The sequence below is a fragment of the Mus pahari genome, chromosome 7, assembly GCF_900095145.1.
Source record: "Mus pahari chromosome 7, PAHARI_EIJ_v1.1, whole genome shotgun sequence".
Lineage (NCBI taxonomy): Eukaryota > Metazoa > Chordata > Mammalia > Rodentia > Muridae > Mus > Mus pahari.
The window spans coordinates 74,993,223-75,014,548 of record NC_034596.1 but is presented as its reverse complement, the minus strand read 5'-3'; the positions used below and the strand labels follow the sequence as shown (position 1 = coordinate 75,014,548).

The 21,326-nt window shown below is 45.8% G+C and overlaps 1 protein-coding gene across 1 annotated transcript in view; it reads right to left on the bottom strand.

Annotated features, from left to right (window-relative positions):
* Positions 1–1,861: 1,861 nt before the first annotated feature.
* The window catches only part of Rad51b (RAD51 paralog B), a 528,672-nt gene continuing 509,207 nt past the window's right edge, over positions 1,862–21,326 (bottom strand). Inside the window, exons 10-11 of the mRNA XM_021202264.1 lie at positions 13,118–13,196; positions 1,862–2,274 (exon numbers count right to left, since the gene is read on the bottom strand). Coding sequence (XP_021057923.1) covers positions 2,258–2,274; positions 13,118–13,196 — 96 coding nt within the window. The 3' untranslated portion in view covers positions 1,862–2,257. The remainder of the gene's footprint in view (positions 2,275–13,117; positions 13,197–21,326) is intronic.

Genomic DNA, 21,326 nt, shown 5'->3' with positions numbered 1-21,326 from the left:
AAAGCTGGCCAGGTTTTATGAGCTGCCCACAGGAAAGGGAGAGAAAGGGGCAGATATCAATCTTCCTCCTGTTGTTTCTTTATGTACAGGGCTAGTGTCTGCTAAACCTCCTCACCATCTTCTCCAACGCTCCTCTGTTGTCTTGAGGTTAGCCAATTCCTGTCATAAGAATGCACCAGAAATGTACATTTAATCAGCTGCAAAACTAAGCTTGGTTTGCACGTGGAACTATGGAAAAACCACAAGTTCTCAAAAATGTCTCCCCCTTGGAGGAAGCGAATGGCTTCAACTGGAGCATCTGCCTTCCAAACCTATGCAAATCCTCCTCCATCTCTCAAGTCCAACATGCCTGCTGGCTACTCAGAAACTCAATTCCAGCACAGCAAGACACCACCTCCCCTCCGTGCCACCCACGATGCTTCAACATTATCCACCATGAGACTTCATCCGATTTTGTTGTATGGTTATTAGAATGAGTTTTCTTGATTTATTTATTGAGGGGAGCATATGTTCTGTTACTTTATATTATCTTGTTGTTGTTGTTGTTAAGGTTTATTTATTTTATGTGAGTACACTGTCACTCTCTTCAGACTCACCAGAAGAGGGCACCAGATCCCATTACAGATGGTTGTGAGCCACCATGTGGTTGCTGGGAATTGAACTCAGGACCTCTGGAAGAGCAGTCAGTGCTCTTAAACACTGAGCTATGTCACCAGCCCCACTTTATATTGTAATGTGCTCAGTAATTCCTAACTTATTGGCAGAGGCAGACTTTCACCACCTTCACCTCAGTTTTTGCACTCTTTTGGGCATCAGGGAAGGAGGGAACGGGATATATTTACTCTATAAGTATATTTCTAGCTCCTGTGACAGTTAAAATCTCTGAAGGGGGAGCAGGGACGAAGTGATTCTACACTACTAAGTTTGGGGTCACTAACATCTGAGATGATAGGTTACCAGAGGCTGGAAAGATTGTTGTTAAGAAAATTTTTATAGTTGGGCACAGTGGTGTATGCCTTTAATCCCAGTACCCAGTGGTCCAGATAGTCTGGTCTATACAGTGAGTTTCAGGCCAGGGCTATATAGTGAGGCCATGTCTTAATAAAAATAAAATGATTTTACATTTATTCTTTCTTTTCTTTCTCTTTCCTTCCTTTCCTCTGTCTTTTGGTCTTTTTGCATGTGCAATGTGCACGTGCAGAGGTCAGAGGACAACTTTGGGGAGCTGGCTCTCTCCTTCTGACATGTGGGTTCTGGGTACTGAATTCAGGTCATCAGGATTAGTGGCAAGTATCCTTGCTAGCTGAGCCACCTTGCCAGCCCTGGGAAGAGTCAAACTTTGACTTGGAAGAGGTTTAAGCCCCCCAAACACTGCACTGAAACGGCTCAGTCTGATACTTCAGCTAGGAGCCTCCGGGCGGGCAGTGGGAACTGGTGGGCTGGGTATCTGAGGGAAAGGACTGAATTACCCCATGGGTCACCAATTGATTTATTTGCTAATTGAGTGGCCCAGCTTTGGGTTTCAACTCTAAAGAAACCACTTCATCCTTTATTAAATACTGCAAGAATCTCACTCTTTGTTCTGCAAGGCTATGCACAATATACCAGTGGAACGTGAAGTTATACTTACAATGGTCACAGCACTAATGACCTTCCAAACAACACTAATGCCATGCACGCTCCGCTCAGAAGTGAGGTCTGAGCTTGTCAGCGAGTTCTGAGGCCATCGACCTCCCTCTGACACGAGAGCAGACCCCCACGCCATGGCCGCCTTCAGTTTCCCCCATGGTTTTGATATTTTATTTGTGAATCAGTTACTCTTTGGAGACCCCGGTTCTTTGTACACCTACTCTTTTTATTTGCGGGACAATACTTTATTCGGAAATGTTCCCTTCTGTAATTACAAATCTTGTTAGTCCCCCTCCTGCTCTCCCTAGGGGGATTGTGGGATTTAATTAATTAATGTGGCTGAACCGCTTTGAGGGACATGGCTGAAAGGTGCCATGTAAGTGCAAATTATTATGATGGCTGCTGACATCCCACGGTGGTGGAGCCCCTAGCCTCCGCATCCAGGGACTGGACAAAGCCTTCTTCATCTTCACCGTCCCTTCCGGGTCTGAGATCACTGTTACCACCTCAACAGCAATCAACCAATTAATCCTCATTATGTTGGCTTCCGTTTCCTTTTTCCAAGCAGCGAAGTCCACAATTCCACGAGTCACATGCCATCAGCACTAGACAAAGCTCACAGTTATCCCTATGGCCTTTCGTGGCCTAAAAGGAACAAGAAAGGAGGGGAAAATGAAGAAAAAAGAAAGAGAAAGTTAGAAAGAAATTGTCATGCAATGTACTGGCTTGCCACTAGTAACCTAACCAGAGCTTCCCCTCCTGCAGCTGTCCCCTCCCACAGAGCCAACCACTGTATGCCCCAAAGGCACCCAGAAATGGCCCAGCCAGGGTTAAGGTCCAGCAACTCTGGCTTTGACTGCCAAAGAGCCACAGACAAAAGGGGAAGTCTATCTCTACTAGGTGGGACAGGATCATCCAAAGACACAGGAGCCCCCCTTTGGCTTTGTTAACCCCAAGTTTCTCCTGAGAAAGCCAGCTGCCTTCAGGAAGCCCTCACAAAGGCCTGAGCACGATTTAGATGTTTTATGCTGCACCTAGCACCCCACAGCCCTTAACAAACGCCCAGGGCGTCCTCTATGATGAGAGCCATTGAAAGCAGCCCTGTAGGGGAGACTTGGCCTCTTATAGGGATGCTGTTGACCAAAACACTCCTTACAAGGTTGTGCCTCAGGCCCTTTGTTAGAGTGGTCTCGGGCACGCCTCAGGGGGTCGTGTCTTCATCGGCCTCCATTTATCCTCCCTATTGAAGGGCTCCTTCAGGACACTGGTCAGTCTCTGTGGGAAATGATTTGAAGAGCAACAAAAGAATTCGGGCCCTCTGGGGGGGGGGGGGTGGTGCTTCAGAATTCAGTAAACATCTGGACTCGGAAGGCCAGGTTCTCAAGCACTCTAGCTGGGGAGGCGTCAGAAGAGAGAAAGAGCTGTGTGCACAACGGAGAGTGCTTCGTTCTGTGCTGACAGTTGTTGTCCAGAGGTCCGGACGCCCCAGTAGGTCGACGGAAGATTTTTCAAAAGCTCCCCTATTTGTCAGTGAGTGCAGTTCACTCTCTGTCAGTTCCCGGGGCACATGTGAGGAAATGGAAGTTTTGCATGGTCAGTGAGCAGCGTGTGACAGACGGATGGACAGGCTGATTCCGTATGGATTGTGAAATAAAGTGAGGTTGTGTAAGCCTGTCCTCAGTAGTAGTAGAGGCTCAGCATTTCTGTCACCCTTGAAGTCTGTAAAGGTAACCTACTGATTCTCAGGACAGACATGTCTTAATTGATGAATAAAACAAATGTGTGTGTGTGTGTGTGTGTGTGAGAGAGAGAGAGAGAGAGAGAGAGAGAGAGAGAGAGAGAGAGAGAGAGAGAAAGCAAAGAGGAGGAGGAAGCGCGAAGCGATTTGCTTTTCATCACATGGGTGAGAGTCAGGACCTGAACTCTTGACTCTCAGTGTCCCTTTATTGTTGAGTCAATCCATTTAGAACACATTAGTCAGCATATTCAACATTTGTCACCAATCAGTGTCAGAGCTAGAACTAACCAGCATTCCCCAGGGGCTCCAGATCTATCCTCAATCAGCACAAGAAACCAGGCCTGCACAAGACAATGGGATGCAGGTTTTGTCAGTAGTCACCAGCTGAATCCAGTTCAAGGCCCACATGCTTTCAGGCAGCCATGCCTGGTCATCCAGGCTGGAAATAATCTCTCTCTTTATCCTTTCCAAGCCCTATGAAGTCAAACCTCTGCAACAGGTGTCCGTCTATCTTTGATTACATTTATCTAACTATATCTTCTTTTGAGCTAAAAAGAAGGGACTTTGCCCTCCTCCCCCATGTCCTCTGCATCTTAAGCTTTGTAAACAATAGGTGTTCAACTAGCATGTTCTGAACTGAACTAATCATCACGGAGCTTAAATCATATTCGAGAAAGAACGCCAAGTTCTTTTGAAAGTGATTTTTTTTTTTTTGAAGAAAATCAACAATCTGAATCAATTTCACATCTTTTAGTATTATTACCTGGTCATCTTAACAAATGCAAATTCTTAACTCTGTGAAGGACTTCCAGACTCTTCCAGAGGAGCACACGGGCAGCCTAAGTAGAGTCCAGGTCTTAGAATAAAGGTTTTTTCTTTTCTTTCAACTAATGTTTTGCTTGATGTTTAAAGAAAACAGAAGTGTAGGCAGGAAAAAGAAAAACAGTTGGAAAAGAATGTGTTTAGTCTATGACTTTGGACCCAAGTTCATTCTCTAGTTTCTTCCTTCCACACTAGTTAAAAACACACACTTTAGTTCCCTCTTAAAAGACTGAGGTGGGGTTGGGACGGGGTTTTTGGTAGAGTGAGTGACTGTTGTCTCTTAGCCTGCTACAGGGTCAGAAACCAAAGAGAAAAACACAGAGAACTTTCAATCACCCCGTATTTATGTTGCATTTCAAGGCTGTGAGCGGCCTAGCATCTGTAGGACCGCCCCTGCGGTCTCTGTAACTGGCCTCCGAAGATGATGTGTCCTTGAAATATCTCATTTACTTGGGCATATGACTACTGAGATTACTAACATTTTTCAACCTTTCTTGTTAAGCATTTCATCTCCGGCTTGGCCGACACCGTGTAAGCAGAAATAAAGTGTGTAGCTTCCTTAAAGGAGGAGGAATGTGTTCTCTCATCTCACCATGTACCTACCAAACACAAATCCTGCTGCCTGGTGGAAGACGAGACGCTGAGCCATTCTGGGCTAAGGCGACAATGGCTGTACCTGAGGCGTGATGGAGCAGTAAGCTGTTAGACTAGCTCCCTGAACAAACGTGCCAGTTTCAAGCTGCATTCCTCTGCAGTGCTGTGTGAGAAAGCAGGAGTGCTCTGAGCAGTGCAGCACTGTCTAGGGGTTATACCCAGCCAAGTTACAAGCCAGCTACCCTCGAGAATTTCTCAAGGGATCATTAGATCGGGATGACTGATGTATCGTTTAGCTTAGAATATCAAGATTTAAGATTTGAGACTGGCTTGCAGTTTGTCAACAGAGGCCTAGCAACCCTGAGAGCTAAGTGACTACAGGGCTTGCCAAGGCAGGGCAGGGCTCAAAGGCATGAGTTTCTAAACCTCAGGCCCAGGCTGGATACTGGAGGCCGTGGATGGACTTTACCTCTTGAAACCACTTCCTTACCTGAAGAAGGAAGTGGTGGACGAGCCTACAAGGTTTTTGGAGGAAATATGTGTACAGCTAACTTTAAGCAGGGAAGCAATTCTCACCAGGAACCACCTAAGAAGACGCTAGAAGCACACACATGCTGTGTAGCTCTTGCTAGAGGACACGAAAGCTTCCATTCCCAAGGCAGAATTGATAGAAGCACAAATCGGCTAGGAAAATCATCAACAGCCTCACGATGCTGCGGGTTGCACAGAAATCAGTTCATTACCCTCCGTGGGAGTGTGAAGTGGGAAATCTCTTCAGAGGGGAGACTCAAGTGGAACAGTGCAGAGGAAACCTGCAGAGCCTCTGGTAGCCTTCGGCCTTCTCAGCAATTCCTAGAGAAGCCTCTTGCCTGCCGACTTAGAGATCTATAAGGAGACCCGTTGATCTAAATAATCAAAATTTAAGGGAGGGGGGCTCTGAAGAAGCGGCTCAATGGTTCAGAGTTGCGGCTTTTGCAGAGGACCCAGGTTCGACTCTCAGCACCCACATGGTCACTCACAACCAGATGAAACTCCAGTCCAGGGGATCTGACACTCTCTCTTCTGGTTTCCTCAGGCACAGGGCACGCATGTTGCACACAGACACACATGCACGTAAAATAAAAATAAGTAAATCTTTGTAAAAAAAAAAAAAATGTCCATGAGCAGGAGAGTGGGGTTGCATGCAGTGGATAAGGTTACCCCAAGTGAAAGAACACCGACTTACGTCTCTTGATGTAGATATATCATGGAAACACGTTAAAGGACAAAAGAAAAGTTGTAAACTGTGCATGATAAACCATTCACGCAACTTCTAGAATGTACCCCAGAAGACAGCATTCCATGTGGCTTCACACCTGGACAGGAAAACCGTCAAGAGCAGCAAGGGAAGAGAGGCAACACTGGAGAGCCCGACTCTGTGAGCTGAGGGGTGGAGGGGCTGGCGTGGGCACTAGCTTTAGAGACTTGAGCTGTGCTGTTTTACTCTCATATTTAAAAAAAAGAAAATGAAACCAATGGGAATTTTCAAACTTAATTCTAGGTACTAGATATAAGGTACTCATGTTTTATGACTTCTGTATTCTATATTTACAAAAATGTGTTCAGGCTGGGGCTAAAGGTCAGTAATAGAGCTGCATCAGTACCTGGCTGGCCAGGGACACAGTGACGGGCCAGCTCTGCCTTCTTCTCCATGACCTCTGGGAGGAGAATTAGCCCTGCCTGCTCCACCAAACCTCAGGGCTCTTGGCCCAGTTTCCCACAGGAATGTTGGCCTGTGCCAGGTATGTAGGATATATTTACTATGTAGACATCAGTACCCGGATGAAAATACGTTGAGAAGTTTTGGTGTCACTTTGAGTCTAAGAGGCCAAAAAAGAAACCTTTAGATAGACTACTGATTGCAAATGAAGGCTAGTAAACCCACAGGGCAGTCTCTAGGGGAACGAATTCTTCCATATTGTCTTCCATATTGTCTCCCAGGTGGCTTAGGACTGAGGAAGAGACTAGCCCAAGTTTGGGACAAACATTCTGAGCCGATTAATGTCTTTCCCTGTAAGCTTCCAAAGGTACTCAAACAAGGTAAAAAAAAAAAAAAAAAAAAAAACTGAGGAAGAGAGCAGAGACACACAGCTGTCCAGCTCTCCAAAGAAACAGCTGCTGGCGCTTGTGTCTCTCCTCAGGAGCCATGTCCGGGTGGTTGAGTCTCCTCTCTCGTGCCTCACCCCACCTCAGCTCCTTCAAACCTGAACTGGTACAGGACCACATAGAGCCAAAGCCAACATGTCATGCTAGAGCCTGGTGCTGTAAAAACCATGGAAGACATACAAAGTTCTGTCTCACTGGGCAATGAAGCTGTCTTCCGTCCTCCTTAAAAAAAAAACGACTTGGCTTTCTGCCTTCCCAACCACTCCCTGGATGCCTGAGGAAAGGAGACTGCAAGGCAAAGCAGTCAACAGTGGGCCTCGTCATGCACCCTCTTCACTCACTGGGCCAGCTTCCTCCTTGGAAGGTCCTTAACCCAGTCATAGGTTCTAGAAGGGTCAGCTGGCCTCTCCCACCCCGCACCCACCCCTCTACTCCTAGCATCAGCAACACACCTGGCTTCCCATCTCCGCTCCCATCCCAGCGCTGAGATGTAGGTCAAACTGGAGCTCCCCGTGAATTCTCTCTTCCCGTTCACCCACCCCCATTAAAACCCATCTCCCAAATCAATGGCTTTCCCGAATCCCTCCTCACCCCCTCTATCCCCCCTCCCCCCAGACCATCAGTCCTGGCATCTCTCTGCTTCATTCAGCCCCGTGCAAGCTTTCCCACTTGGTAGTACTGAGGCTTCCACTGAGGGGGAAAGGAAAATTAGATTCACAGTCTCTTTCATTCCCAACATCCTCCTTCCAGTTGTACTAAGTTGTACCTCTCCCTGGGACTCCACCTGGCCCCCTGCTAGAGGCCAGGGCCCTTGGGAGCTGGTGGCCACTGGGAGCTTGGCTCCCTCTCCTCTGGGGCCTAACTATTTCCTAGGCCCTCTAGGGCCTAGAGTGAGGAGACAGAATCCCAGACAAATGCAGGGCAGACAAAGAAGATGCAAACAGGATGGTATTACCATGTTAATGGCTTCAGTCCAGCAGCCTCCTGAAGATGCCTGGGAGGGTGGTTTTCTTTCTTTTACTTTTTCTTTTCTTTTCTTTTTTTCTTTTTTTTTTTTCTTTTTTTTTTTTTTGCCAAAGGAGAATAGTTCCGCTTTCTATTTTACTACAACAATAGCACGGACTGGCTCCTTCAAGGGTTTCAAAAAGCAGCTTGAGAAATCTCTAACCAGCCCCTTGGTCTTTCCAGCCTGCCCTTTCATTGTCTCTCCCATGCCAGTGAACAAAGAGGAGGGACGGTGTCAGGCCCCCAGTCGCTGCCGCTGCCGCCACCGCCTGCATCTCGCCATCCTAATCCTTGAGAACTCGTGAGGGGAATGGCCTGTGGAGCTGGTCAATCACCTTTCATTCTCTCCCTCTGCAGTGCGCAGAGAGCTTCAGGTACTAGGAATCTTTGGGGTTTGCAGAGGGATAAAAGGCACCGAGGGACCATTCCCACGGTCACTCCCAGCCCCACCCCCAGAGCAGCCAGCGTGTGCTCGCTGTGCTTTCTCACCACGCCAGCCCCGCTCTCTCCTCCAGGCTGACAGGAAGCTACAATGGCACCTGCCATTCTCTTAGTGGTGGCCTAGGACCTGCCCCGGCCCCCTAGCTAACTTCCCCGCCGCCCTCCTCTGCGTCCTGCAGGTTGCCACCCGGAAAGCTTTGTGGCTTCAGCTGCAGGCACCTCTCCAGGTTTATCATACAGGGAGCAGGGATTCTCTGCTTTAAACCTGGGGACTGCGCAGGGCTTTCGGCATGCTCGGCTGCTAAGATCCGGGTGAGAGTAAGCCTGTAGTGAACTCAAGGTAACGACGGTACTGAGGGGAGAGACAGAAGTATGTGGTCTCCCAGAAGTGGGTACGTGGAAGTCTGGAGGCCTTTAGGGATGGCTCAGGGTGCCTAGCAGTCTAAGACACAGGTCACTGTGGTCTACATACATAACTCACCATGTACATACAGACACACATATGGACTGGTTCTTTCGCATGACAGGACCCAGAGAATGTGATATAACCGGATCTCCTTCCTCTCCTCTCTCCACAGCTCCCTTTCCTGCTCCATGCTGGTTTTTTTCTTTTCTTTTTTCTTTTTCTTTTCTTTTCTTTTTTTTTTTCTTTTTGATTTATTTTACTTATCATATGTAAGTATACTGTAGCTGTCTTCAGACACCAGAAGAGGGAATTGGGTCTCATAACGGATGGTTGTGAGCCACCATGTGGTTGTTGGGATTTGAACTCAGGACTTCCAGAAGAGCAGACAGTGCTCTTAACCGCTGAGCCAGCTCTCCAGCCCCCCTCAGTGCTGGTTCTTATGCACCAGTTTCATTGCTGACTGACAACAGGTTACTGTATGGTTCTTAAAAGCTGGGGCCCCAGAGGCTTTTCTCCAAATCACACAGCAGAGCTGGAAGAGAAAAGCAAGAACTCTTTCTGATAAAAATGAGGCTCAGGAGGCCAGGCGTGGTGGCGCACGCCTTTCATCCCAGCACTCGGGAGGCAGAGGCAGGCAGATTTCTGAGTTCAAGGCCAGCCTGGTCTACAGAGTGAGTTCCAGGACAGCCAGGGCTACACAGAGAAACCCTGTCTCGAGGAAAAAAACCAAAAAAAAGGAAAAGAAAAAAAAAAAAAATGAGGCTCAGGTTTTCTGGGGAGAACAACTCCAGTCCCTCCCTACCCCCCCAGAAGAGTCAGGAGCACATGGCAAGAGGGCAGGGCAAGTGAGGTTCAGAGGCACTGCTGACAGGGGACAGGGTTCCCTTGCAGAGAAGTGCTTCTGGGGGAACTGGGGACAGCCTTGGAAAGCAGCCAGAGAGGTGTGGAGCCCCTCCCCTGGGGATGTTTTCTATTGGTTGGAAACTCTGCATCCTGACATTTTCTTGAATTCTTTCCTTTCCTGGACATATTGATCCAGCTCCATCCCTTTCAGTAACATACTTTCTTTGCTGATTTCTAGTTTCTTCTGTACCTATATTTATTATTACTATTAATTACTATTATTACTGTGTGTGTGCGTGCATATGCTCATGCACATACATGACGTAGCATGCATGTGGAAGTCAGAGGACAACTTTTGAGGCTTGTTCTCTTCTTCTACCTTCTGTTTTTTCTTTCCCTTTTTAGATTCTATTTTATGTGTAAGAATATATCTCCTGCGTATGTGCACCACATGTGTGCCTAGTAGCCACAGAAGCCAGAAGAGGCATCAAATCCCCTGGAATTGGAGTCACAGATGGGTGTGAGCTGCCAGTGAGTGTTGGACATCACACTGGGTTCTCTATATGACCAGCAGTCACTTCTAACAGGCCAGCCTCCCTCCCTCCTTTCTGAGAAGCAGTGTCTCTCTTGTTACTTCTGCCATGCATATATAGTGCAGGATAGCCCAGCTTCAGGGTTCCCTGCTTGCATTTGCCTCTCAACTCTTCATAGGATTGCTGTGATTACAGATGTGTGCCGCTGCAACTGGTTGGGTTCTGTTTTGTTTTTCCTTTTCTTTTCAATGTAGGTTCTGGGAATTAAATTCTCGCAGTTTGTTGGGCTGGTGAGGCCCTTTTGGCTTCTGACCTCCACTCTTCAACTGTATAGTCAGTTTCTATTCTTCTGTAAATAATTCTCTCTTCTCCTCTAAATCATGGCCTTGGGAATGAACCGGAGGGAGGGAACCAGTGAATCTGGTCCCTGCCAGCACCCCTGACGGATGCTATCCACGTTAGACAAGCTTAGAAACGCTTTGCAGGGAAGCTTTCCCGTACAAGCTCTCTGGGCAGAACAGATTCTTTTCTTCCTGAATTTAGCTTGCGATCTTCCCTTAGGCTTCCTGAAATCTTCATCTAAATTTTCTATTTACTAGGCTACTAATCTTTTAAGACAGCTTCTAAAAATGAGGCACTCAAAACCTACACAGTGCCCTGGGTAAATATGAACCCCAGCTTTCTGTCTGCTTATTAGTTATACACCCTTACAGAGTATGCAACAAAGGGGCCTGCTGTTTGCTTTGCTTAATCTGGTCTTAAAAATCTCTGCTTCTTTGTCAGAAAACAGTATTTGCAATTGTTAAAAAAAAAAAAAATATTTACCAAGGAACTTGGATAGCCATAAGTCAGAGGCTAAGGGTCAAAGGTCAGTGGTTCTTACCCCAAATTTTTGTAGACCTGAGAGTCTCCCGCTGTGGAGCTCAGCTGCACCAAACAAATACACTGCTTGAGAGTCCATTAAGAAGCAGACATTTTAGAGTGGGGAAGGAAAGGGCGGGCTACAGCCTATCCCTCATCCAGGAGTGTGAGCTCTCCATCCTGCCCCTGCTGAGCCTCTGCAATGTAGTAGTCTCCTTGGGGACAGAGAGGCAACTGTCCTGTTTTACAAACCTGGGGAAAAACCTGAGTTCATAAAACCCTGCAGGGTAGACATTCCTCCCATGCAAAGCCATGGCAAAAGGCTCTTTATGGTTCCGGGCAGATGTTTGCCTATGCATCCCTGTGGGTGGGGCCTCTGGCCTGACAGCACAGGACAAATGTGACTTCTAAACACTTCTTAATCCACAGAGCAGTTTTAGACAGTTCACTCAAGAGTCTTGACTTTATCTTTGCAAGTTAAGCATTTTCCAGAAAGACCGGGCAATGTCAAGAGCCTCTGCTAACCAGGGTATCGAGCATCCCAGGCTGAGGAACTGCTCATCAGGGAGTCCAGGCTGTGGTCCAGTGGCGCTCTGCCTTGAGCAAGAACCTGGCTCCTGTCAAACCCAAGGACCATGATACCACAGAGGACAAGCTAGAACAAGTGTCCTTGGGACTTCAGCACAGGGAAGTGGCAGTCCAGGGATCCCACACACAGCCCTGCAGGTTGTGGGCATTGACAACTTTGCACAGTTCACACCATGGTGGAGACAAGTTCTCACAAATAATAAGAAGCGTTCCAGACATTCTCCTAAGACAAATACTGGCTTTAAAGGAAATGGTCATTTGAAACAAAATTTAAGTAATGTAAAACCCCATTATGGGCCTGAGGACTCAACTCAGCAGGTAAAGCACTTGCTGGGAAAGTGTGGAGACGAGAGTTCAGAACCTCAGAGCCCCTGTGGAAAGAGAACCCCAGACCTCATGTGGAAAGAGAACCCCAGACCTCATGTGGAAAGAGAACCCCAGAGCCCCTGTGGAAAGAGAACCCCAGAGCCCCTGTGGAAAGAGAACCTCAGACCCCCTGTGGAGGGAGAACCCCAGACCTCATGTGGAAAGAGAACCCCAGAGCCCCTGTGGAAAGAGAACCCCAGAGCCCCTGTGGAAAGAGAACCCCAGACCCCCTGTGGAGGGAGAACCCCAGACCTCATGTGGAAAGAGAACCCTAGGCCCCCTGTGGAAAGAGAACCCTAGACCTCATGTGGAAAGAGAACCCCAGACCCCCTGTGGAAGGAGAACCCCAGACCCCCTGTGGAAAGAGAACCCCAGGCCCCCGTGGAAAGAGAACCCCAGAGCCCCTGTGGAAAGCTGACTGTGTGACTGCCCTCCAGCAATCCCAATACAGAAGACAGATAGGAAATTCCCTGAGGCAAGCTGGCCAGCCACACTAGCTAAAAGGGACAAGTCCAAGCTCAGCAAGGGATCCAACCTCAGACAGAAGGCAGAGAGGAAGGGAGGAAGACACCTGTTAACCTCAGGTTTCAGTACACACAGACACCTAACAATGTGTAGAAACACACACACACACACAGGCACACAATCTTTTAAAATCAGTTTTGTGGTCATACTTTATATTGGCCTGCAGAATCTCTTAATGAATTAAACCCTCATTTTCCCTTTTGTTTGTTTGTTTCCTTCTTTCTTTCTGTCTCTCTCTCCCTCTCAGTCTCTTCCTTCCTTCTTTCTCTCTCTCTCTTTCTGCTATCGTTGTCCCATCTGGAAGGCTTTTTTGCTTGTTTTTCTTTTTGTTTTGCTTGTTGGAATGCAGTAATGTAAGTGGATACTGTACCGCTGAGCCACAGCGCCAGCTCTTCCTCTCTTACTAAGTCCTGTAGCTCTTCCTCCTCCTGACAAATTTTTGTTACAAGTGCCAATTCTCTTGATCTTATCAGGGTAAAATAAATACCATCGGCTAACTGCCCTTGGGCTTTGAGTTGCCCTGCACTAGCATCTAAAAGGAACCAGGCAACACTTGCCACTAGCAGTGAGCAGCCTTGACAAGAACACACTTACAGAGAAGGTTTAACTGAGGGACCTCACCTTGAAGAACCAGGCCTTCCCCCTTGATGGTGTAGACAAAGGAGGTGAAGGGAGCCAGAGGGGACTTGGCAATGAGAATCTGCAGAGAGAGCATATTTTCCAGAGTTAGACAAAACTTTAGCATGAGACTCTACTCACTCCCTTTCTGCTTTGACTGCACAAGACTATATAATACATCAAATTTATTATTAAAAATATTTTAGAAAGCCAGGCAGTGGTGGTACACACCTTTAATCTCAACTCTCGGAAGGCAGAGACAGGTAGATCTCTATGAATTCAAGGCCAGTCTGGTTTACATAGTGAGTTCTGGGACAGTTAGGATTATGTAGAGAGATTCTATCTCAAAGAAGCAAAACAAAACAAAACAAAAGCAAAAACAAACAAAAGGCAAAACAAGCAAAAACAAAAACAAACAAAACAAAAGCAAAAAAAAAAAATTTTTTTTTGAACCAAATGTTCAAATGAGTCTTAAACATTTCAAAGTGGTCACCTAGGAAAGTCATTTGTCTCAAACATTATGCCACTAAATTCTATATTCTTAAACAAATTCTTCTAGAAATAAAATTATTTTATGTGATATGGTTTAATAGTTACTCTCTGCTCAATGATAATAAACCTACTCTGATTCTCTAATTTTACCCATAACTTAGCTATTTAAAAAAAAACAAAGCTACCCTTAAAATAATTACTCTATATGTAAACTGGGGGATTACTCTATACATCACTGGGGGAACAAGGGTAAGCTGTTTCATTGGCCTTACTGAGTGCACTTCCACCTTTTACCATGTGAGTGACGGTGATTTCTCTAGCTGAAAGCATGGGCCATTTCTGTTGGCTTTTGACTGTGGGTTTGGCTACATGGTTTCTTTTGGCTTATGCCAGTTCCCAGTCCAGGGCTCCATCTGTTCTCTTACACTCCCGTCACAGCCACACTGGTCAGGAGAGTCGGAGGTGCCTGGGACAGAGCTAGTCACTCAGGCCCAGCTGCAGGAGACCACAGGCGTGAGAGACCAATATTGCATTGTGCCCCTGAATGTTTGATCCTTAAGCATTCTTGTACACAGGTGACCCACACTCCAGCAAAAAAATGAAATGTTTGGAGGATTTGGAACAATGACATTCTCCTAAGACAAACATGTCTCCTGTAAAGACGCTGATTATTTGGTAAAAATAATTTGTGTAGAATCATTTTGCAGAATATGTATATGTGCATATATGCATTTTTTTTTAAAGATTTATTTATTTATTATATGTAAGAACACTGTAGCTGTCTTCAGACACTCCAGAAGAGGGCATCAGATCTTGTTACGGATGGTTATGAGCCACCATGTGGTTGCTGGGATTTGAACTCCGGACCTTCGGAAGAGCAGTCGGGTGCTCTTACCCACTGAGCCATCTCTCCAGCCCGCATATATGCATTTATATGTATGTATCTGGAAAGAAGGATATATATCAAGTGCTTATCAGTGGGTATGTGAATTGGTTATCTGAAACACAAAATAATCAGCATGTATTTATTTGGAATAAAATAAAAATTCCAGACTTTTATGGCCTGAGTTTGATCCGCAAGACTCAGATGGTAACTGGAAAGGAAAGAAACAACTTTTATAAGTTACCTCTGACCTCTACATTCATGTCCCAGCATGTACATGCATACTCACAGACACAGACACACAGACATATACACATACACACACACACACCCTAAATGTACAAAATAAAGTTTCACTAAAAAACCTGGAAAATAATTGGTGAATTATTTTATTATAATATCTCTATGCAACTGATAGGATACATGTCCTGTTATATAAGTAAAAATGTCTGCAGCAAGTGACAGTTTGTCACAGAATCACTTTGGTAGTTAAGGAAACAAAGGAAAAAAAGATTCCAACCACAAAAAAGTTTACACACATATCTCAATTCAGCATCTACTGAGAGTCAATTACACAAAAAGATCACAAGTATTGGTGACAGGGTTTGAATCTCAGCCTCCAGCTAGGCACTGGGCAGAGCCTACTGAGCTGACTGGCTTCTCTCATTAGGTTATCCCCCTTTTCCTTTCTAGTAAATAACTTACAAATTCCTATATTTCTTTGACTTTTTTCTTTTTCAACTAAATGTAGCCATGTGTGAAAGCTTCGATTAATGGAACATAAGTAGAAAATACTAAGTACAGAATAAGTAAGAGGTCCTCGGCACCACACATACTCTGTGCTTCCCAAATGCCCTCTACCACCAAGACACAATACACTTCACTTATGCCAGAAGAGAGTCTCTAATTGAATCCTGATCATTTTTGTAGCTGTTCTAAAGTTCCTTGATGAACTAGCTCATGGTTCTCAGAGCCAACGTCAAAAACATCTCCTATGAAAGTTAAGGTGGTTCATCTTCTGACTGCGATAGTTTGGGGACAGCTCATGTGAATTTTAAGGATGTTTTTTCAGTGGGGAGTGTGTTCCAAACTTTAATGTAATCACTTGCAGGCCCGGGGTATTTGGTAGAATACCTATTTGGTAGAATTTGAAAGTTGCCTAAGACATCTAGATGTGCTTCTCACAGGCATCCATTAATCATGCCTGCGAGGACGGACGGACGGACTCTGAAGTCTGGAATGGGAAAGCATGAGTTGAAAGGCCTGGAGCCAGTCAGGAGCTACTGGGGCAAATCTGGGATGAGACGGAAATGGAACCATACCAAAATTAAATAAAATAAATAAAACCCCAAATTTAGTATCTTTTTTGTTTGTGTGGTTTGGTTTTTTGAGGCAGGGTTTCTCAGTGTAGTCCTGATTGTCCTAGAACTTATTCTGTAAATTCCGCCTATCTCTGCCTCTCAAGTGATGGGATTAAAGATGTTCTCTATCACATCTGGCGAATCTAGGATCTTTATTGTCTGTGTGTAGCAACAAGAAGCAGAGGCAAAAGAGTATAATCAAATATGAATGCATAAGGTATCACATTTTGAATGTTATATTATTTTTATAGACTATAGAAGTTGAGAACTAGAAAAAAGTAGAATGTTTTAATACTTGATGAAGCAGTGCCTTTGAATCTAAGCTGTCTGACTCCTGGTGACATTGTCTACCATCCCACAAACAAGGTCCTGAGCATGAGCCAAGGGACACTGTATCTAGAAGAACTTCCTTGAAGGTAGTCACAGGGTTTGGACAGGCCATTGATTAAAATGTTCTGTCTTGAAGCAGAATCTGTGTGCAGTCAGTGAGAGGCAGTGAGAAAACCATGTCAGATGGAGCCCATCCTTTCAGACTGATAGATGAGAGGGCTATGACAACACAAAATATCTAATTATACCAAAAAAAAAAAAAAAAAGTGATCAACTTTCTTGATATCCTATTGGATAAAGTAAAGATGGGTAAGGCTGGATGCTGGTAGCATTAAGTAGGTTTGTGAGTGATCAAATGGTCCTTAGCAATCTATGAGGGGCAGCAACCTCCAGCAGGTACCCCCAAATCTAACCTTGGCTTGTCATGTTCAGTATTTTTACTGAGGCAAGTGAGGATGTTGCTGTATCTGGTCATACCCTATAACAAACATGGAGCCCAATAGGGAAGAAAGTGACAATAAAACCTCTGTCTCAATACACCTTACATTCTAAGGTAATGACCAGTGGCCGCAGTATGCTAGGCAATCTATGAAGGGGGAAGCAGAAAAGAGGACAGGACAGGAGTCGTGATTAGAGAAGAGCTAGGCTTTAAATAGAAGGGTACAAGCTCACTGAAAAGGCTGAGGATTACGAAACTGAACACACCCAAGGGATGCTGACTTGAAGAGGTAACAGAAGACAAACATAGGGGCTGGAGAGATGGCTCAGCAGTTAAGAGCACTGACTGCTCTTCTGAAGGTCCCGAGTTCAATTCCCTGCACCCACATGGTGGCTCACAACCATCTGTAATGGGGTCTGATGCCCTCTTCTGGTATGTTTGAAGACAGCTATAGTGTACTCATATACATAAAATATAATAAATAAATCTGATGAGGAAGAAGGAGAAGGAAGAGGAGGAGAAGGAGGAAGAGGAGAAAAGAAGAAGAAGAAGAAGAAGAAGAAGAAGAAGAAGAAGAAGAAGAAGAAGAAGAAGAAGAAGAAGAAGAAGAAGAAGAAGAAGAAGAAGAAGAANAGAAGAAGAAGAAGAAGAAGAAGAAGAAGAAGAAGAAGAAGAAGAAGAAGAAGAAGAAGAAGAAGAAGAAGAAGAAGAAGAAGAAGAAGAAAGAGAGGAGTTTATATAGATCAGGCAACTGTGATAATCAAATAAATCTTAAGTTGGATAATATGTTGAAATAAATCCTATGCTTATTTTAACAAAAGATCAAAGGTTTATATATTAAGAGGTAACCAGAAAAATCCTATATATTTCACAGGGTACAATTTCATTGTAATAAATGTAAGGCCTTCTCTTTGGGAGCAGAGTACCTGCTGTTGGTGACAGGTTAGGAGAGATGAGATCTGGCATTCAGAAACTAGGAATGTTATTCAAATGAATCAGCTGTGAGATGTGGCTCAAGAACCTGGTGTGGGCTCAGGTTGTAAGCTCAGCATCCTCAGAGGGCGGGGGCTGTGTCAGCAAACTGCACTTAATGAATGCACAACATGTTTGGATAGGGAACAAAATTCAAACGTCAAACTGACAAACAGGAGGACGCCTAAAGGAGAACAAACAAAGATGGTTAAAAGTTCAAAGCACTTCATGATCACAAACGTATGTGTGTGTATATATAGCAAATGCAGGGAGTGTGGTGGCCTGAGCTAGACTTTCAATGTCTTCAGCATTGCTCTCAACCATATTTTTTGAGACAGGGTCTCCAATTAAACCTGGCACTCACTGTTTTGGTTCTCCTGGCTGGTCATCAGGCCCCACGACCCTCCTGTCTCTGCATCCTGCCTGCAAGCACTTCACCCACTGAGCCACTGTGCACTATCCCCCCCCCCCCACACACACACACGCCCCAGCCCTAGCCCTAGCCCCAGCCCCAGCCCCCCCCCCAACCCTGGGTAAGCTGTCCTCTGAAGCAAATGACTTTACCACTGCTAAGTCGGGCTCTTCTGCTTCCGATGTTCAGTGCTCTCTCACGTTTGGAGTGTTCTAGTGTGTACATGTGGGCTGTCATCCAGGGCTCCTCTATCTTCCCCAGCACGTAGGGCTACAAGGAGGCCTAGGGACTCGTAAAACCCTGAGTCCTTTGAAGGTGGGAAAAAGTGGGCTCTGCCTCTGAGGGCTCCAAAGTCCGTATCTGCAACACCAAATGTCAACCCCCAGTTTGACAGAGGTCGATCAATCCACTTCTCTGGGGTTGAAAACACCCTCCAAGACAGAAGCGCTACTAGCAAACAAAGGCGTTTCCTCCCTACAGTAAGGTTATTGCAGGATTCAAGACGGGGGAAGAGGAGGGTGCAGAGAGAACTGACTGGGGCATCTGTACAGTGGCCTCATGGTTTGTGGCTTCCACACTGGCATTGCCTTTCATCTCTGAATGCCTAAGCCTTTTATCCTGGGTGCAAATGCTGCCTCTTCCAGAAACTAGTATTCACCTCCCTAGCTTAGGGTCATCTCTCCCTAACATGGCATGCATGCTGTCCCTGCAGCTCTCTGAGAATGGAATTGTTTTCATTTACTGTTCTGTAAATGTGTGGGTGTGTGAACACACATACTAAATGTTATTGTATTCTATGTGTACGGGTGTTTTGCCTGCATGTATGCCTATGTACTGTGGTATGCTTAGTACCTGCAGAGCCCAGAAAAGGATACTGTGTGGGTGATGGGAACTAAACATGGTTCCTCTGGAAGAACAGCCAGTGCTCTTAACTGCTGGGCTATCTCTCCAGCCCCCATTGCTGTTCCATGGCATGATTAGAGGTGACAAATCTACATCATCTGGTGGCAGCCACCATCACAATCAGCTGCTTTTGGCTCCCACGTCTTCTAGAATGCTCTTGATATAAAACAAGTTCCTCTCTGGAGCAAAAGATGGAATGACCTACCAGAACTCCACTCACTTGTATCTATTTAAAAAAACTTATCTATAGTTCCTCCCCCAGTTAGGGGTCTTGGAAAATGTCATAGAAAAGAGCAGGCCACCTCCCCAGTCTCTGCCAAGAGACTTTGCTTGGGTAGGACCCAAAGTCAAGCCATTGGTTCCAGATTGCTATAGCATCATATGTTTTTCCTGGCCTGACCCTACTTCTATGAGACTTAAAAGTGGGAAAGGAGCCATGGAACGGAAAGTGCTGGGCACAGGAGTCCTTCTCCAGGATGAGGACACCTTCCAGGAATAGTGCCCGTGCCCTTCTGTTATGATACAGGCGTTCATCATCTAGAGCATCTAGAGCAGCCCAGCCTGGTCCTCCTCTGTGGTTGGCCGGGGCACACAATAGGGAGCAGGGTCTTAGAGTTTTGAGTAAAGGCTTTTCTGGAGGATGCTTTCAGAAAGATTTGATCCTGGCAGGCTCCATCAGTTCCTGCAATACAGCCCAGTCTCAGGAAACAGTGAGTTTTGTCTTTGTGGCCTAGGAAAGCAAGTTTGAATAGGCAGCCATGCGCGGAGGCAGGCTGGCACCAGCTCTCGCACTTTCTCTTCCCCAGCTCCCATGCCCGGAAGGCTGCTTTTAACCCTGGTGATGAGCACCTTCCTCTTTTCTCTTCTTCCTCTTCCCACCCACATCCTAGAGTTCACAATGGTTGAGGGTGAGGGCCGGAGTAAAGGGCTTGGCAGAGTCAAAATGCACAGAAAACCTTTTTTTTTCCAGTAGGAGCAGGTGGCTAGCTGAGCTGGCTTTCTGCTCTCTGCCGGACAACGACAATGGAGTGTGTTCAGCCGAGGAAACAGTGGTAAGAAACAACCGAGAGCCAGCTCAGAGGTGACACCTTGTACACTCACCCACGCTTTCCTGTCCTGCGAGCCTTTCAATTCTTTCTCAGAGTTTCCATTGATCAGCAAGACTATGTGGCTGTCAATGACTTGAACCAGGATGTGCTTGCAGGACACATCCAATCCTTTCATCTGTGTGTGTGGTCCTACTAAGGAGCTTGGGAGAAACCTGTGGACTCTGAAATGTCTTTCAATGCAGGTCCTATTATCTCATTTCATCTGCAGTCTGGGCTAATAAAACCCATTGCTAAATCAAACACATCTTTCCTCTAGCTCTGCCAAGAGGCTGTAGACAATAATCTTGCATGCCAGGGTTTTGCCTCCTTGTTGAAGACTTAGCAAAAGGTTTCCTCAAATCATTGGAAGCCCAGAAAGAAAGCTGCTTGGCCTGGCATCAAGTAATCCAAGAGGTTAATAACCTTAAGACTTGTCCCTTCCCCAGGTTGAGTGAAGTCCTCCAAGCTAAGGGACAGGAGGGCCGGAAATGCTTCAGACAGGAAGGTCTGTGTCTGCAAGGAGGTAGTAAGTTGAGGGGGGGGGGTCTGAAGTATACCCAGAGAGTCTCATAGGAATTCCCTGTCATTGTGTTGAAGGAACTACAGGAAAGGCAGTGGGGGCAGCTGCTGTGTGTATCTAGATCTAACCCCGATTAGAATCTGCTTCGTCACTAGGAAAATCACTCTCCATGGAACACAGAGGCTTCAGCAACAATGCCACAGGCATGAGAGAAGAGCCAGCAGTGAGTTTAATGGCATCTAAGTTGTCTTTTCAAATCAGAGAGGCTCAGGCTCAAGAAGTATACAGTGCTGGAAATGGCAGGGTGGAAAATGGACAGTATATTAATTTATTTCCATTTGGCCAATGTCACTTCTCCCATAGACATTTAGTCATAGAAAGTAAGCTGGCCTAAATCGCTATGGAATAGGGATTTCCTAGGTTTTAGGACAAACCCCCTAGAAGGTCTGCACCTGAGGCTGTGAGATCATATGTTGCCACAGAATACTATTACATTCTTTGATGGCACCTCTCTAGCGGTTGTTTCAAAAATGTCTTCTAATAACATTGGATTATGAAAGTATTATCTAGAAGAGAATGTACTCCTTAAGGAAAACAGAGTTTCCTCAGCTCAATGGGATCCTCGCCTAGTAAGTTATAGGACAGGGTCAGAGGGAGGTTTTCCTCACGGCTTTCTCCTCATTTCATTATTAGAAAATTTAAGTACACAGCAAAATGGAGAACGTTTTTAATGAATACCTGTCTTAGTCAGGGTTTCTATTCCTGCACAAACATCATGACCAAGAAGCAAGTTGGGGAGGAAAGGGTTTATT